Below are 19,558 nucleotides of genomic sequence, written 5' to 3'. Positions count from 1 at the left end.
GTCTGCTAACATTTGAGATCTTTAACATAGTTATAAACAAAGGGTGACCATCAGGGGGTCTTTATTTTTTCAGATTGACTTTGAAGCGCGTGTGGCCTGAATTTCAATGACGGGCACCTGTCAGTCGTTGTTAACCTCTGGAATCCTCTCACTCAAGCCGCGTTTTTATTTTTAGGTCATGTGGCCCTTGAGGTGTAACTCGAAACTCTTTCTGTTGCTCTTTCTGAGTGTACGAGTCCTCAACAGATAATCTGATAGGGCACTAAATTTAATCCTGAGGCCGGGGATTTTTGTGTATGCTTGTGTGTGTGAATGCATGCATATGAGAAACGCGTTTACAGAGTGCTAAAATCGAGTTACCAGGCGCGTGGAATATCTTCGGCGGAAATGAAGCTGTTCTTCCAATAATTTTACAAACCAGCTCTTTTATTCGACATGATCTTTGGTCTAGTTGGGTGTGATTAAAGCGCCATCTATGTGTGAGAAACGGCACAACAGCGTGTTTAGCATTCTCGATCTGCACCGTTGGCTACTCCGTGGCTCATTAATATTAACACAGAAATATCAACGTTGCTTATTCGATTTGTTTAGCGTCCGAACTAATTTTTTTATCAACATGAATTTCTGGTTTCGCCAATTAAAAATAGATGAATGTCGCTTTTAAAGTATTAGCCTTAATATTTAGCACCAACGTCTTACCGTCAACAAATACGTTACGCCTCCTTTACAGACGTCACAATATCGTAAGTAATATTCATGAGCCAGTCTCAGCTGGGATTTGTAAATCCGCATTTGGCAGTATGAAAGACGCACGCAAACTACAGGAACACAAAGTTTGGTGACATTTAATCACCGCAACACTTTTATGGACACTTTTAATCAAGAGAGGACTATCGCATGAAGAACTACTTTCATACGGATCTACTTTCATAAGGAAACGCGGTTACCTTCAGAGTTTTTAACCTTAAAGTTAACGGAGAACGTTTCTTTGGCATTGTGTTTTGTTATTTTATAGCCCAAAATGCTTTTGACAGCGAAACAATTGATTTTGCTTGAATTATGTGTTTAAAATATTTTTTGTATGTTGGGTGCATTAATATTAGCATAACAGAAATACGCGGGTTTATCTAAAAACGGTTTCATTACCCAACATCGGCTGTTTATATTTTTCGTTCATGTCATTTATTTGCGAAATCCTACTCCTGTTCTAACCTGTGGATATACTTGAGCAATAAGATTTTTCCTGAAGCTGTAGCTGTTTATAGCATCACTATCACATAACCTGCTGGATGTGCATCTGTTCTTTGGATCATCTGAAGTCATAGACAGCACTGGCGCTTAAATACTGTCATGCACATCTTCTGCCTCACCGCGTTGCTCGTCCTGCGCGGCCTGGTCAGCTGCGACACTTCCAGTGATGAACCGCACTACACTGGACTGTACAAGGACGCAACTGTAACCGCAACAGGCATGTGTGCACGCAACAAACGTTGTTATTTGTTACTCACCAAAAGATTGCGACTTCTATGTTTGCCAACGTAATTTTTCCATGCATAGCCTCTGTATTCCAAACCAGATTTGTGTATTGCTTTTTATTCACATTTTCAAATATGCGTTTATTATAATTTGCCTACTGTTACATAATCTATGTTTATAATGATATGAGGATTGTGTCAAAAACTACTTATCAAAAATTCAGATTTGTGTTCCTAGCGTTAGATGAGTGAATGTGATTCGATCCCAGAGAACAGGACACATTTATAAAATGTTAACATAAATGCATTGTAAATGGCTTTAGATTAAAGCATGAAGCCACATGCATAAAAATGTAAGTATTTAAGTTGTGCTTGAAGATTTTTAGATTCTGAAAATCAGTTTGGGACAGATCTCCTTTGAAACTTTATAAAGACTAAACAGTAGGCCTATTTTTTCCCAGTAAAACAAATTAAGCTTGTTTTAAAGACAATTATAATAATAACGTAGATTCTAAAATAGTTGTTTCTTTCAGAAGAAAATACTGCATTACCATTAAGTTGCCATACTGTAAATAGTAATACAATGATACTTTCATCCACAGTATCTCACAGGGCAATGAGATGCACATCATTTTAGTCCATATGCTCCCTGAGAAACAAACTCACGACTTTGAGTTTGTAACCACCTTGCTTGTTCAACGATCATTTGACTCCTGTATAAACCTATGTGTGCATTTTCTCCACAGATCCATGTCTGCAAGTGAGCCCTCCGTGTATGACTGAGGCTGACCGCTTCAGTATGGAGGCTCTCCAGCACATCCACAGAGAGATGGATGATGATCAGGATGGAGGTATTGAGGTGGAGGAGAGCGTCGAGGTAATCAACCATCACACAAGAAGATTGCACACACCCCAATGTGCATCCTGCATCTTTCGATCAATTCATTGGTCAAAAGATGCCTCAAATTCCAACAGCTGATTGAGCGACACATTGACGCAAAGCTGTGTTTGTAAAGTCAACTCTTGAACCCACCGACTTAGATTTTAACACTTTGTTATGCACAGTATGTGTGACGTTTAGGTGTGAGCGTTGTTGCAAAGCACCATTATAGGTTCCTGTGCACATACTGTTGATCAATTTAGAAACACATGTTTCCATTTAGTGTCTAAGACAAACTGTTCAAGCTTGGCACTGAGGGGACATAACACGAGGGGGATGGGTTTCTCAGCAATGTCCTGCTGGAGATCTGTGTGTCTGGCATTGAGTTTCTTTCCCTCGCTGCTATAGATATATAGTTTATGTGCTTTGACGTCACAAAAAACTCTCACATAAACCTTTCTGCATTTTTAAAATCAAATAAGCATCAAAAAAGCACCCACCGGCTGGTATGTGATCTCAGGGGGGGGGGGCAGCCAAGCACTTTCATGTTGCACGTTTACCCAGCTGTTATTTTAAACACACATGTTGATGAGTGTGTGTTTGTTGGGGTGTTCTTGTATACATAAAGAAGGTTAGCTTATAAAAGTATTTTTTCATATTAAGCAAAAAAATACAGTGCAGTTAATGCATCATGTGTTTGATCTTTACCGTAGTTCATCATAGAAGACATGCAACAGCAACAACAGGCAAACAAGCACAGCAAACTCCATCAAGAAGACCAGCACATCACTTTGGAGGAGCTCTGGAGGAGCTGGAAATCCTCGGAGGGTGAGATGTTGTACATTTGTATATTTGGCAATGCTTTTGATCTGAAGTAATATTTATATAACACTTATAGCGCATCCAAGACATCAGTATGTGAATTTCTCACAATCAAACCTATGACTTTGGCATTGTTCAGCTATAACAACTGTTGGTGACCATTTGTCTGAAAATTCTCAGATATCCTTGGTCATAGTAGATTCATTCAGGTCAATTGGATGCATTTCTCTATAGCCCAAAACATTTCACCACTCGTCGAAGAGGGTTGTGATGATAGAGATTCCAGCATTTAACCTTATCACACAAAGTGATATCACATGACATCACATGTGTTAATAGTCGCTTAGTCGCATTACAGCTCACTCATAGTAGAGTCGACAAGAGTGAGATCACTGGTGAATTAAGGTGAAATGTCTATATTATGTCAATGTGGAACGTAAGTCAAACATGAATTCGTCCCTTCCTTTGTGCTTTCTTTCTCTTTATCAGTTCATAACTGGACTCAAGAGAACGTGTTGAGCTGGCTGAGGGAGTTTGTGGAGTTACCTCAATATGAAAAGAGCTTCAAAGAGCTGCGTGTAAATGGGAACACATTGCCCAGGTGAGATAAATCCATATTGAACAAACTGAAGATCCAGTCATGTTTGATATAATGGGTTATGTCAGGTACTTTAGGCATAATAATATGTGCATATCGCTGTTGTCCTTTTCGCTGTTGTTCATCTCCATTTTGGTGATTTTAGTCGCCTTTTATGTTTGTTACTGGGTCTTGCAAATGTATGACCAATAAAAAGAATTAAAAAGTGCTTGTCTAGTGTGAAAGTACAGTGTTTGAACAATTTTTTCATTTGCCAAGAAATGTGGACATCTTAGAAGAGAATTGACAATATACACACTGTGCCTCCTTTTTACATTTCTGAGATACAATTGTGAGATATTTTTGCCATCTAAACACCTCTACAAAAATGGTCAGACCAAATAATAATAAAAACATATTTGAAAATAAGATTTTTACTTCCTATTATACAGTAATGTTAAATGTTTTGTGAGTGAGTGAATTATTGACAAATTGTCATGGCATAAGTAAGTGGATCGTTCATACAGGTCAGCGCTTTCAAGGTCCTTGAGCGAAGTGCTTATTATTCCAAATCCTAATCTTGCTGATTTGTGGTAACAGGATTGCTGCCAATGAACCATCATTTATGAGCACTCACCTGAAGATCCACGACCAGCAGCACAAACAAAAACTCAAACTCAAAGCTCTGGATGTGGTACTGTTTGGACCTACTACACGTATGCATATCAATTTTACACATTCACATCAAACACATTTACATTCAACATGAAGTTACATTTATGCATTTGGCAGATGTTTTTATACAAAGTGACTTTTAGAGTGCATTCAAGCTTCAGTTTTGTGGGCAGCGTGTGTGTGTGTTTTATTCCGTCTTGTCAAAGCGATCTAATTTATTGAACGTGCTTCAAAACAAAATCCAAAAGCTGAAGCCACAACATTATGAAACGGTCGAGTTTCATTCAAATGGCCCTGGCTCCTTAAATGTCAGTAACAAATTTAGCTCTTACTGACGTTTGTCTTTTGAGCGCACATGAAATTAAATATCAATGTGCTCGAGGGTTGCACACAGAACAGAATTAATCCTCAAAATGCAATCTGCGAATGTCCAGTCAGCATGCTGTCTGATTAATAACTCCGCCCACCTGTGTTAAAGGTCCCCCGCACAATTGGATGAAAGACCTGATTCTTATGGTGTCAGTGGTGATGGGGATTGGCGGATGCTTATTTGCGAAAGCACAGAATAAAACATCTAAGGAACATGTTTCGAAGATGATGAAGGACCTGGAAAGCTTGCAGAGAGCAGAGCAAAGCCTCACGGACTTACAGGAGCAGTGAGTACTGTACACATTTGGTATATTTACAGATTTGGAACGTGCATTGTTTATACTAACTCATTTATGTTCAAAAGGTTGGAGAAAGCCCAGGAAGAGAAGCGCACAGTGGTGGTAGAGAAGAAGAATCTCGAGGAAAAGATGAGAGATGAGATTCAGGGAGCTCAGGAAGAGGCTAACCGCCTTTACAAACTCCGTGCGGGAGCCGTAAGCGAGCTCAGCCGCCTTCGTTACGCAGAAGAGGAGCTTGACCAGGTAAAGTTGCATAGCTCACAATAACACTTGAACCCTCGATACCCCTCGGCTCACCTCACGGGTTTCGTCGCACAGATGCGTGGCGCACTGATAAGGGCGGAGAAAGACATGCATTTCCTTTGGTCCATCCCTGAATCGCTGCAGCTATGGCTACAGCTCACCCATGAGGTGGAGTTGCAATACTACAACGTCAAGAAGCACAGTGCAGAACAACAACTCAACACAGCTAAAGAGGAGGTAGTGCAAAGATGTATATGTCATACGCAGTCTTAGATAAATTCCCTTGCATGAATTAAATTACCTGCATTTTATTTAAAAACAAACAAATTAAAATCACATTTATTTCAGATAAAATGGGTATTTGCATAAATCATTACAGATAGTTATTCAGCATTTGTCGTATGGTATTTTTGCACAGGCTGAGAAGATCAAGAAGAAACGGAGCTCTTTGCTGGGTACTCTACATGTGGCACACAGCTCTTCATTGGATCAAGTGGATCAGAGAATCCTGGAGGCAAAGTAATGAAGTCATCTGTTATTTTATTCAACATTGTCCAAAACCTGTATGTGACTCTTTCTTCTTTTTAACACAAGGGGAGATATTTTGAGTGTTTTTTGTAGGGTGAACTATCCCTTTAAAAGGTGTCTTGGAGGTAGTTGGTGGATAACTGTCAAAGGTTAGGCTAATTTGTGAATGTCACTTGATATGTTGTTATCTAATGCAATATAAATATAACACGTCTTTTAGGAATGCACTAGCGGAGGTGACTGCTTGTCTTCGGGAGCGTCTGCACAGGTGGCAGCAGATAGAGAACTTGTGTGGATTTCCTGTGATGAAAAATGCTGGCCTGTCCAATCTAACCGCTACTCTGAACCCAGACTCCAACTGGATGCTAATGCCCAGGGCTGCCATGCAGTCCTATCAAGTGCCCATGGCGATGGAAGACATGGATGAGGAAATGTCACAGATTATACCACAGATTCCTGGTTGGTTCTTTGTCTGGCTGGCTTTTTAGCTGGCCATCTAGCATCTAGCTGTCGGTCCAAATTTTTATTTAATTGGTATTACTAGATAGTATTGTGAACATTCTAGTCCAGTGTCTGTTAAATTTCAACAAAATCAAACCTCAGGAGTGACATAAAGTCATCCAACAGCAATGTGAAAGACTGACAGCATCACCAGACACATAAATGGTTTTCACATTAAGAAAATATCATACCAGTACAAATATTACTGTTGTACTGCTTAAAAGTGAATATAGACTTGTTTTTGGCAGTATTTGAGGCCTGAAAAGGATAAACATTTTGTTATTTTGACCAGTTTCTCTGCTTTTCATATTCTGAAAATGAACACAAATAGAAAAAAAGTTTTATTTGAAATTTGGGAGAAATATTGTTAATTCACAGAATGAAGCAGAACTACAACAACTTAATTCGGAATAACTGAAAAGTATTTTTAAATGGTCTCTTTTTATCAGTGGCTGAATATGTATTAAACACCCTCAATTATAAAAACACTATTTACTAACTGCCAAATTTGATAAGGCCTTTACATTTTTTAATTGGAAAGGTTGGATTATTGGAACAGACATACATTTTATATGCATTTTCTTATTAGTTACAGTTGCTCCTCTGAAATGTTCTCCACGGTCTCTGGTTCGTTCCCGGCGATCTGGGCACATGGTGCCTTCACCTGTAATTTTGTCACCTGACCCTGACCTCCTGATTCCCATTCGTTCACCGCTGCGGCGATATGGAGAAGAAGATGAGGAACACATCAAATTCTCTCCTCTAGTGAAACAGTAAGTCAGAATGGCAGTTTGTCTTATAAAAATAAGTATTTATTTAAATTAGGGGTATCGCAACATATCTGGTGGTGGTAGTGGTGGTGGTATAGCAACGCAGTTAACACAGTTCAGTCAAAGGAAGGAAGGAGGCGGGAACCGGCGAATATAAAACAACTTTTAATATAATAAACAAAAAAAATCAAACAAAACGAAAGTAAAATGCCAGGAGCTCCCTCACGGTCGACTGCCGGCCACACAAAAACACAACATAAACTCCAGGCCTCGTCCTCTCTCACCCTAACCTGTTGTCTCTCCTTTCTTATGGTTCCGGAGCTCCTCCGTGAGAGATGCGAGACCGATGCACGCACAGCTGATGCTTGTTATCACTCACGTCACCGGCCTCGCGCCTTTCCCTCTCGTCCCGTCCTGCTCACCACACAGCGATTTGACATTTTGCCTTAAAGCCACAATGGTTACACACTCTCTTTCTGCCACAAAAGAAAAAACAACTAAATTAATGATGAATATTCACTAAGAGCACTGTTTATTTATTTAATTTTAATAGATAATGTGATAATACCGTTATTGTGGATTTTTTGCATGGCCCTACTTGCAGTTTTTGGAAAGTTAATTTATAGTAAATCTTTTAAAAAGTGCCATAATCAACCAGTTGAGATAGCCTACCTGAACACCAAGGGCATCGCTAGATATAGGAATAGTGGTTTAAGCAAGGGAAGTTTGTATAGTGCATTGTGTTGCATACGTCTTACACACAGCAGGTTTTAAAGAAACAAACGTGATAGAAAAAGTAATGGGGGCCTGTGCACCAATAGAGCTTTAGGTCTAGCAATGGCCCTGCTGAACGCCAAGAACAATTTTATTTAAATTCTCTCTCTTTCCAACAGGGAGTCCATGGACACATCCTCAGATACAGAGTCCATTGGTTCGTCCATCAGCAGAATGTACACCAGCCTGGACGTTTCACCTCGCAGAAAATACAGAGAGGGTTTGTTCTGTGATAAAATGTCCCGAAAGATTTCCCTGGAAGAACAAGAGGATATTCCCTCACGCAAGATCTCTCAGGAGGAGATGGACGAGTCTTTGATGAACACCTCAAGGAAAGTATCAAGAGAGGAACTGGATACTGATACTCCATTAAGAAAGACATCAAGAGAAGAGTTAGAGACTGCTGTAGACCTACCTAAAGAACTGACAGGTAGAGCAGATACTGACGGTACCGTCAGTTCGAGGAAATTAGCCAGAGATTTGTCAATAGATTCCACTAAGAGGTTTTACTCCACAGAAAAGTTATACACCCCAACAACATCAATAAATATCGATCAGAGACAACGGTCATTCAGAGAGAGAAAAGATCAAATGGGGGACATTATTTGTAGAGCGATTCCAAAAAGTGACGTTGACACAGACATTAGTGCGAATCGGTATTCTGATGCTTTAATGAGCGCTTCCATGAAACAGAGGGATAATCTTGATTTTTCACACATCCAACGAGGAAGAATGTTTCGGGAAAACTCCTTCGATTCAACTTATGAAAGTTCCATTGAAAGCTCAAAAAAATTTAAGATGTTTGGCGGCAAAACAGATCTTGCCAAAGATATCACTCCAAGAATGATGGCGCAGGATGACTTTGATATGTCCCCTGAAATCGTAAAAAAAGAAATTTCTATGAATACAGCCTCACGGAAAATGATGGGTGAAGAGTTTGACACATCAATAGATAATCAAAGAGGAAGATCTTTTAAAGAGAGCAGGGATGTGCACACGGAGACACAAAGAGTGCAACGCAGTATCAAGATGGATAACCCCGTGGATTTGCCTGTCGGTAACATACAGAGAGAGATGTTGAGTTTGTCTACCGAAGCAGTTACGAACCCAGGACCGCCTGGCCCACCCGATCTCACTGTTAGTTCCTTGATGGTCTTGAAACCGGCCTCAGAAACACTCAGCATGCTGGTGTATGACGGTATTCTAGAAAAGTCCTATGAGGTTACCCCCGCTGCTGGTGATCTCGGTTATGGTGCCGGAGTGTCTGGTTCTTCTCAAAGCCTTCTGGGATATGAAGGTTCCTCAGCCAGTTTATCTTCCTTAGAATCAAGCAGCAAAGACCGGGGCAAGAAGTCTTCCATGCTCAAGAATTTGTTTAAGAAGAAGAAAGAGAAGGACAAAGATTAACTATTCTGGCTAAGCAAAGCCAAACCATGTTTTTGGAGACTTTTTGGAAATGTTTTTCCTTGATTTGCAGGAATTTCAACTTTATCTTAGAATTTTCAATAGACTCAGACTGGGATTTAGCTCAGAGGATACAGCATGTGGCACTCTATCAAGCTGCACTTTCCAGGTAGGATTAAAGGATGGTTTGCTGCATAGTGTTTTCTTCAGAAAAGTTGTCTTAATGAGATGATAAATGCACAGTTTCTTATGGTCTAGCTTTTTATTTTTAAATAATTGTTGATGATATATGAAACATTTTTGCTTTGATGCCAAAAATCATTAGGATATAACGTAAACATCATGTTCCATGAAGATATTTACTCAATTTCCTATCGTCTGTAATTGTATTGAAATCTATTTTTGTTTGGTATTTATGTTTTTTTCAGCTTTTGGGTTCATTTGCTCTCTGCAATGTCATTACAGCGGTTAGCCAGTAGAGAGCGTTAAAACAAACCATTTAAATCGTTGTATCTCTGCCAAATATTGTCCTATCCTAACAAACTATACATCAATAGAAAGCTTATTTCTATATCTCATTGAAAAATTGACCCTTGACTGGTTTTGTGGTCAAGGATCACATATAATGTCACAAATAATTAGCAAAGAATAAGTCTGTTGACCTCAGAAAAAGTGTGACTATACTGTCTTACTGTATAAAAGACAAAATCAGCAATATTTGCATCTGAAATATATATCTATTAGGGTCGGGTATCATTTAAATTTGATCAGTTTCGATTCCGATTCTGCTTTTCGATTCCGATTCTTATCGACTCCCAGTTTCGATTCCGAATTAAAGTAAAACATTTAGAAATCAACCTGTTTGGTCATTTAGTCAGCTGCAAAAATATATGATTATTTAGTAATACATTGGACAAAACATGGATGTGTATATGTACACAAAACAATGCTAATAATATATATATATATATATATATATATATATATATATATATATATATTATGAGCATATATATATATATATACATATATATATATACACATATATATATATATATATATATATATATATACACACACACACACATATATATATATATATATACACTCACACATATATATATATATATATATATACACACACACATATATATATATATATATATACACACACACACACATATATATATATATATATATATACACACACACACACACATATATATATATATGTATATGTGTGTGTGTGTGTGTGTATATATATACACACACACACATATATATATATATATATATATATACATACACACACACACACACACACTCATATATATATATATATATATATATATATATATATATATATATATACACACACACACACACACATATATATATATATATATATATACACACACACACACACATATATATATATATATATATACACACACACACACACACATATATATATACACTTGAACTTATTGCCGCATTATTTGGCAAAGGCCCGCCCAAGAGACCATATGACTGACAGCTAAAGCAACCAATCACGTTCAAGTTTTGTTGCTCGCCATGTTTAGAGCCGCAGTCCCCGCAGTAACAGACCGGTGTACATTCACAAACGTGTCAAAAGTTAACAGAAACAACAATGACTTTAAATGTATGCCATGAACATCGCATACCCTTAAGAATCAAGCGTTTAGTTGATCGTGATGAATTCTTACAGCAACCGTTGTAAACAGGATTTCTTATATCAGACGGCGTTAAAGAGCTCGACACGCACTTTTCCCAGAAATCCTGTGAAATTCAACCAATCAGATGACGACTTCGAACGTGCTGAAGTGTTCCCAGAAAAGCGTGTCTTAAGCATCAGATGTTTAGCCAAGGGTCCGTGGGCGTGACGTCTGACGCTGAGACTATATCCGATTCATAACCTTTCGTTTCCGATTCTAGAATTGGAATTGTTTTTTGTTTCCCAACCCTAATTATGAATGCATATATTGTTATTTAAATTCACTCATCATTGTTTAATAAAGATGTGTTTAATTCACATTTTATTTATACGTTCATGCATTTGACAGACACTTTTATCCATGGAAGCGTACAGTGTTTAGTTTAGTTTGTGTGTTTACAAAGAATGAAAGGGGTGTGTTGGAATTTTTATTTATATTAACTTTGTGTTATTTGAAATCTTGGATACTGAGCTACATCTTTACAAATGTAATGTATATTTTTAGACAGTTACTAGAGATGCACCAATCGCAATTTTCTTTGCTGATTCCGATATTATCATAAGTTAATTTTCTACCCACGAACTATTATTGACAGCATATAAAACCTTATTAACTTTTTTTAAAATGCACATTTTTTTCATAATATTTAATTTTTATTACATAAATTATTGAACATTACAATCTCCCCAAATTTCCCTAAATGCAGTTCTCCAAGCTAATTGAATTACAGAATCTTCTCTTGAATTGAAGAACTCGATGACAGAAAATAAGTAAATATAATAAAATATAACCAAATGTGTCACTTAATTGACCTTTTTCATTTTGTACTCATCTCACAAGTCTAAGATAACAATAAAATACTTCAACTTTATTGTCGTCTGTTTTTGTTTATGAAACTAACATTGCTTTGTTTTATTTTTTCTGAAATGTAAAATCTGACCTGAAGATCTATTGAAAGAGGTGGGTTGATTTTAAATGCCGCTTAAAAAACATCTATGAGTGAATTCTAATATGTATTAGCACTTTTTTGTGTAAGTAAAGAACTCAATCAGATTTGCATCACATATATTGGTTGATTTATTAATTTATTAATATTTGGGATTTTTAAAAACAAGTTGAAGTCGTGTTCGGTTGAATGGCATTTACGTTTTGTTTTACACAGAATGAACGACTTCAACGTGAGTTTAGCATTTGTCAGAGTTTAGCATCACTGTTAGCATGTGGTACATACCCGAAGTAGACGGAGCAACGAAAGATAAACGAACAGTCAATGTGTGCATCTCTCTGTCTGTGCACTACATGAGGCGTGTGCAGTTAGCGGAGAGTCGCTCACGGTGAACCCACCCAGATAGAGTTCACGCACGGATAATATTTGTTTGCGACCTGCCTGTAGCCTACGGACGGCTGTGGCGTTATTGCAAATTTTGGGGCCATATAGGCTACCTGCTTTCGGGGCATATCAATAGAGAAAATAAAGCGCACACACCAAATACTATTTTAAAATTCATGTCTGGTTTTTAAAAACAATGTAAGTGCTTTTCAAGTGAGTGAGAATCTTTTGATCTTCGGGGTTAATTCTAAGATTAAAGTACAGGGCTTTTAACAAATTTTCAGTAGGCCTATTGTCCTGAAAAATATGTATAATGTTGATGTTAGACAGCCTGTAGCTTTGTTTCGAGAGTTGGACATATTTGATTGAAGATTCCACATTATATACCCTCTCGTTTCTTTGTGGTATTCACAATTTACACTTTAGCACATGATTTCATAATTGACATTAAATGTCATACAAAAGCCAACTCTTCTGGTTTGTCGTTTACATGTAGGATGCCTCCTTCTTGTCTGAGTGGACGGTTCCTGACCAAAATATCCCTACTGTGTGATTTTTACAGATAGCAAAGTTTACTTCTGAATTTTCTAACTTTGATGGTTTTAGATGTGTAGCCCAGCTGCAATTGTTTCCGACGGTCTTTGTGCCTGCTTGTAGATTTGTTAAGTTGTATGTTAGTTTATTGCTGTGAATATATCAGTTAGGAGTTCTGGAAAAATAGCCTATTTGCAAAATGAAACCTCAATTAATATGATAAATCATAAACAACAACACCTTTAAACATCTGCATAATTTTAGATTAAGAATATCTGCCTTTATATTCCAACAATTAAAACCACTATAAATGTGACACTTTAAGTGGAATCTTAATGTTTCCAATCTTAGACTTTAACCAAGAGGTAACCCTGCTGCCTTAGCTGTTAACCTGAATTAAATAAAAGTTTCACACCTGTAAATTTGAAAAAGAATAAGTACGGCGAGTGAAACACGAAACAAGATAGGCCAAGATGACCTTATCCTAGGATTAAAAGCATCATCAGTAAACAATTTCATAAGAAAACTCAAAAACAGAAAACCGAATGACCATCACATTTTAGATGACAAGTTAAGATTTGATTTTGAAAACTTTTTTATGTGCTATGGGAAGGGTCTGAACAAACAGGATGTAACTGTGGGTTTCCTGTTAAGCCCTGCTTGAATTTTACATCTAAACATTTTTAAGTCTCTCTCTCTCTCTCTCTCTCTCTCTCTCTCTCCCCCCAATGTACATTTACAAAATATTCAATATTCACTTTGAGATTTTTACTTTTACAGCATTACAAATCCAATCTAATTTGCAGTCACCAAATATCACCCAAAACCAGAACAATACAACCTTCAATCTAAAAAAGAAAAAAGATTTATCTCCAAAGCCTTTTAGCACAAAGACCTTCCCCCAGAGTGAACCAATCATAGCAGATCTGACATTCGCTTTGAAGACCCCCAGACTTCTCAGAGTCACTTTCAAACAGTCACTGGGATGGAGCGGAAAATAAACATCACCATCACACTTGTGTGTAAGTTCATTCGTGTCTGAATTATATTGTTACTCATCATGCTGTTGTGTTGTAGAATTTGCTATCTTTATCGAGAGCTACTATACAAGATGCATATGAAAATATCAGAATAAATGACATGATTGATACATGTTTAAACTTGTACTGTTTCCGCAGGTGTTTTGTTCGGTGAACATCACAGAATCTTTGGGACAGATATGAATGTCAGAGTTAAACCAGGAGACAATGTTACGATCTTCTGTGATCTTGCCATTTCAGCTTCCCAGATAGTTTGGATTAAAAACGAATCAAATAGAAATCAATCAGCTCTTTTTATAACTGCTGAAGACTTTTTCCTATACAAATTTCCAAGTTATAATTTTGTGCAAAACAGCCCCAGTAATTCCTATGATCTACATATTGTGAATGTCAGTATATATGATGAGGGAATCTATTATTGTGCAAAAGTAGACAAACAACTCACAGAAGTGAACGGCACGTTACAGTCCAGGTTGGAGTACCAGTATGGAAACAGAAAAACGTATCTAGTGTTGGGTAAGAACCATTCCTATTTTTTCCAGTGAAAGCTCACACTTTTCACAAATGTAAATTAAATATTAATTGAATACCTAATATTTTTATCACAAACACTTGAACACATAAATATACACCCAAAATCCTGCAATTATTTTTTAAAACAATTGATTTTATCATGGTTTGCCTCTGTTAGTAAGTTCATATACATCTGTGAATAAAAAAGGGTATTTGGGTAATAAAAGTATAGCACATGCAGATATATATTTACAGGTATATATGTGCAAACATGCAAGCTGATCTTCCTTATTTATATCCCTTCTGTGCCACGTAGGAAATGTGCACTATCAAATACTGTAATTACTGTATGTGTCTATTGTTCTATTTAGACTCAATACCTGCTCCAACTGAGGGCACCACCAAAAGTGCTCCATCAAATTATATGACCTTGTGGATGCTGCTGGCCGGTGTGTGTCCTGTGTGTCTTATTCTTTGCTACATCTGTATATGTTGCCTTTGTCGACAGAAGAAAAATACAGGTGCATACATTTTTTTTCAGATCAGATATATACAAACCCATTCAATATAATACAAATCAGATAAAACATCTTTAGGTGATCAGCTCAGGTTTAAGCTTTGTGAACATTCAAATGATAATATTCTTTATTTAGCCAGGTATGTGTTACTATCTGTCTTCTCTTTTTAATCTGTAGGTTCTGGAGTTGAAACACAAGCAAGGAGCAGATGTGATGAGGTATTGCATTACATTATATTTATCAAAGACTATTAAAAGTGGAACTAGCATTTGGTGCCTTAAAAGTGCATTTATCTCTCATCTTAAGGGGAAAACTAATTTTAAATAATACCTTATTAATATATAATCAATATTAATTAAAATAAAGCCTGACGGCGCATATTTAAGGTTAACTTAACCTTTCGGTGTTTAATATTTGAACCAAAGAGTTGTATTATTGTTTATTTAAATAAATAAGCAGTTTCATGCATAAAAGAATATTTTATCAAGACATAAATTCTTTTCAGGAAAATGATGTGCACTATGCATCATTAAACACAACTTCCATACAAAAACAGCCGAGGAGATCGCCTCGTTCTGATTTCAGCACTTATTCTGAGGTCAGATTCAAAAGGACATAAAACATTGAAGAGTATTCTGGAATGTTTGTGTATTTTTGTGTGTATATTTATGTATAATATATAACCAGCACAGTGTCTGCAATATGAATGTACTAAAAGTAAGTTTAGTAGGTACTAAATAAAACCATCGATGTTATTATTTTGTCAAATAGTTTTCTAGGAACTAAATGTTTCGTGTCCCGCACCTTTTTCTGCAACTTACATGAATGATAATTGTATATTTGAATTTGATAATTGTATAATACAATAGTTGTATTAACAAATAATGTGTTTTTCGGTCTGTTTCACAATAGATAAGAGTCTAAAATGCATAAGTTCAAAAGGGGGAAAAATACATAGGGATATTTGCATTTAAAATAATTAATATATCATGTGTTCGCTGAAAACAGAACCTGTGACCTTGACACTGTTGCTGATGAGCATCAGTTACATGAGAGCAGCAGGTAACATCTCTCATGGTCAGCAGACTGTAATTTGGTTGATTTCTCTGCACTGTGTGATGCTGTACTGCTGACACATTCACAGGCTTGATGACAAAGAAGAAGCGTTATCTTCTGTCAGAAGGGAAACCACAAAGGTTTCCACTGAAGCAGGCAACAGACAAGGGGCCAAAAATATACATGTGAGAGAGAGAAAGCAAAAACAAGTTTGTGGTTGAATTGGGCAGTTTGCGCGCAGATAGGTGACATACAGACCTCTGTCGGCAGCTACAGTGAAAAATGTGGTGAACAAAAGAACAATGAGAAATACAGATTGGAAAAAATTAGTTGTATTTACAGTCTGCTGACGTCGATGTTACTTAGTGGAAGCAGAGTAAAAGCAACACCAAGATGTGATCAATTTCAAATCAAACTGATTAAAAATGATTCGAATTATTAATACTATTTGTACTAATGCATCAAAGATTATTATCTGTTTTTCAAGTAGTAATAGTTTCACATTTCTTCATTTGTAAAAAACACTGTGCATGAACCAAAAAAGTCAAAGCCACATATCTGGCTAACAGAAATACAGTCACAGCCACAGATCTGTTCAAGCTCTGGTTTAAATTTATTTGTCCAAAACCAAAAATTCTTTGAGATATTTTTAGGATATTCAATCACTCAAAGATTACCAAACAAACAGGTCTGGAAGTCTGATGGAACAGCCATCATTCTTCAAAAAGCAATTGAAAACAGTTGGAACCACTTTCTTGGTTCATTCAGAACTTTTGCTGCATGTCTGGCACCTCATTTAATAAGCAAGCATAAATCTTGTTGTAGAAATGCCCTTTAAACCAAAGACAACCAAATTAAATCATGAAAATGTTCGTGCTCCCTTCTAAACGAGTGTCTCAAGAAAGGCCTTTCTGGTCAGAACGTTCTGGTTTCTCTCCTTTGTCACCAGATGATGTAAAATGAGTGCATTCTCTACAGCAATGTCCAACAAATTATAAAAGATACACTGGTACCACTTTTCGGTTTGTGAAGCATTCTGTAATGTGCAGTAATGCGACTTGATGGATCCACTGCCCCCATAGTTCTATTCGGAAAGAAACGCAAATATTTAGTGTGTTTAAGAGTTAATAAATGAGACACAATGTAAAAAAGATCAATCAATTCTCTTAACCTCTCGTAGTCTAACACTGCATCTGGAATTGGGATATCCACGGGGTTCCGCTTTCCGTCCTTATTCTTCACCTTCCTCTGTACAGTGTCTTCTCCACTAGCTTTGTGGAAAGTGGAGCACAATATGCACTTCACGTGCATCTTTCCACTCAACAAACAGCAGCTCATTGTCTCTAATCCAACGCATGGTACCGCGTGGAGCATTTCTTGACAATTTCTTGACAGACGTTTATGGAAAACCTGTTCTGTTTGCCCAAACAGGACCACAAGCCCAAATCTTTTTAGGCAGGAGGTCTCTAAAGAGAACAGGGCTGGTGTAAAGTTTGTCTAGAAACAGCTTGTAGCCATCGCCCAAGAAATTTTCATCCACCAATGCTATTACTGAATCGTAGCCCCTAACTTTGGGATGCACTAGGCTTTCCATCGTGAATAAAGAAGTCCCATGTATAGCCTGTGGTGCAGTCCGAGAGAGCAAACACTTTGTACCCCCGACTTGCAGATTTGCTTTTCAAGCATTCTTTGAATTTAGCTCTATCCTGTGATGTCACCATTCTTTCATCAATCGTGATGTTTTGAAAAGAATGAAAATATTTCCTGCAGGCTTCCCGAATGTATTGATACAGCAGTTGTATTTTATTCAGCTTATCGTAGCCTGATGTTCCCTTCTTCATTTCATTTTTCTAATGAATTATTTAAACAGACTTAAACAGACCCATGTAAATGACCAGCGCTATGAACGACCTAAAGTCTTTGAGAGAAATGTAGAGCCACCGTTTGCATATTTTGTCTTTGCAATTGGTAGACATTTGTGTGTCCAACGATTGTCTGCATCAGTGATTTTGAGAAGAAAAGCTTAAAAAACTGCACAGGAGTGATGCATGAATCCAGTACAAACTTTGATCCAGGTGTTTGAACTGGTGTGAACACTGGAGAGGGTGGTTCCACATCTTGTTCATCTGCACCGTGCCACTTTTCTGTTGATACATCAGGTACAGACTTGCTTATCCTCATATTTTTTATGTTACCACCATGACAAGTGGCTGTGGAGGACAGACGGAGTCGTTTTCTCAGTTTTCTTTGTTCTCCCGATTCTGAATTCTGGTTGTTCTCCGGTGAATCAGTCTCAGTTATGTAAGGTCTATATCACAGAACGAGAAAAAAACAAGTAGCCAGTTACATTGCAACTTTAAAATGCAAGTCATATATATATGCAAGTCATATATATATATATATATATATATTTGACTTGGCTGTTAAATTAATAATTTAATATGAAGCAAAACTGAATAAAGGTAAATACCCAAGCAAAAACATTAATATACTTATTGTTGGTTTTAACAGAGGTGTACAGTACTTTTAAACTCTCAAGTAGGCTACAATGTTGAAGATCTTTACGTCTGAACATCAGAATGTTTTAACTTTGGAAAAATGTAAATACCTGTTGATTATATTACCTTTTAAGTACATTAAAAGTCTATAGTGAGTCACTTTCTTTATCTAAGGAATTTTTACTTTTCTCTTCAGTATCTCCCATATGACAGCAAAAATGTATAAAATAAACTGAATAGTATATGAATATGTATTATTAATTAATATATATATATTTATAAAATAACAATAAAGAAACAAACCTTCAAAATGTTCTTAATATTGGCTGAATGCTTGTCAACAACCCATTCATGAAATCTATTGCAAAAGTTTGATGCACACATTTGTTGCGAAACGTCAAATGTGGCAAAACTTTACAATCAGAAAATCTTATATAACTACTAAAAGCAGGCCTAGATATTGTATGTTTAATAAAATGTGTAGAATCTCACAGAATCAAAAAAGGGTCCAGACCATCAAGAAACATCTCTTCTGTTGAGGAGTCCACACTGGAAGCCACACTTTCTTCGTCACACAATTCCAGGTCTTCATCTGTACGGTCTGAAGTTTCCTTCACGCCATTCTCTGTGTTTTTCTCTGAATCCAAGTAGAGTTGACTGCGATATTGTGTATACAGTGAGGATTCCAGAAAGTGATGCGATGGTTTAAAAACGGGTTCCAACACAGACGGGCTCGCGCCGTTCCAATATGATGGACGACCTACGTATAGCGGCCCATAGAAACAGATGTCCATTCAATCGAGGTGATCTCTGTTGTTCGGTTTCACACTTTCTTCAATGGCTTATTTTGCCATCTTGAAACGGCAAACATACCACATTCAAAATCTATTTAGTGATTTTAACTGCAATGCACAGGTTTCAAATTAACAAAACGTCACCGTCTGTTGGTGTAGAATTAAATTATAGTATATCGTTATAGTTTATGTAGTGATCGTTCTTGGTTTAAACAGACATTT

General features: G+C 36.9%; 2 protein-coding genes across 2 annotated transcripts; both read left to right on the top strand.

The window, feature by feature from the left end:
* Positions 1-1,350: 1,350 nt before the first annotated feature.
* Positions 1,351-9,320, top strand: stim2a (tromal interaction molecule 2a; the record flags this gene model as incomplete). The annotated part of the gene is made up of 12 exons (XM_079462733.1): positions 1,351-1,468; positions 2,213-2,352; positions 3,069-3,183; positions 3,667-3,778; positions 4,355-4,470; positions 4,908-5,085; positions 5,163-5,340; positions 5,416-5,577; positions 5,759-5,859; positions 6,089-6,327; positions 6,959-7,142; positions 8,033-9,320. 12 exons carry the CDS (start codon positions 1,351-1,353, stop codon positions 9,318-9,320), a joined length of 2,931 nt encoding a protein of 976 aa, XP_079318859.1.
* Positions 9,321-13,888: 4,568 nt separating this feature from the next.
* Positions 13,889-15,864, top strand: LOC306898173 (uncharacterized protein). The gene is made up of 5 exons (XM_079463451.1): positions 13,889-13,939; positions 14,096-14,473; positions 14,842-14,991; positions 15,166-15,206; positions 15,494-15,864. Exons 1-5 carry the CDS (start codon positions 13,903-13,905, stop codon positions 15,605-15,607), a joined length of 720 nt encoding a protein of 239 aa, XP_079319577.1. The 5' UTR covers positions 13,889-13,902; the 3' UTR covers positions 15,608-15,864.
* Positions 15,865-19,558: the final 3,694 nt, after the last annotated feature.

The sequence above is a fragment of the Barbatula barbatula genome (genome assembly GCF_947034865.1).
Source record: "Barbatula barbatula genome assembly, chromosome: 8".
NCBI lineage: Eukaryota > Metazoa > Chordata > Actinopteri > Cypriniformes > Nemacheilidae > Barbatula > Barbatula barbatula.
The sequence above is the reverse complement of the archived record's forward strand: the minus strand, read 5'-3'. Positions and strand labels throughout refer to the sequence as shown.

Coding starts and splice junctions, on each gene's coding strand:
- LOC306898173 (XM_079463451.1), top strand. CDS start 13,903: ATGGAGCGGAAAATAAACATCACCATCACACTTGTGT. Junction 14,474..14,841: donor AAAAACGTATCTAGTGTTGG/GTAAGAACCATT, acceptor TGTTCTATTTAG/ACTCAATACCTGCTCCAACT. Junction 14,992..15,165: donor TCGACAGAAGAAAAATACAG/GTGCATACATTT, acceptor TTTAATCTGTAG/GTTCTGGAGTTGAAACACAA.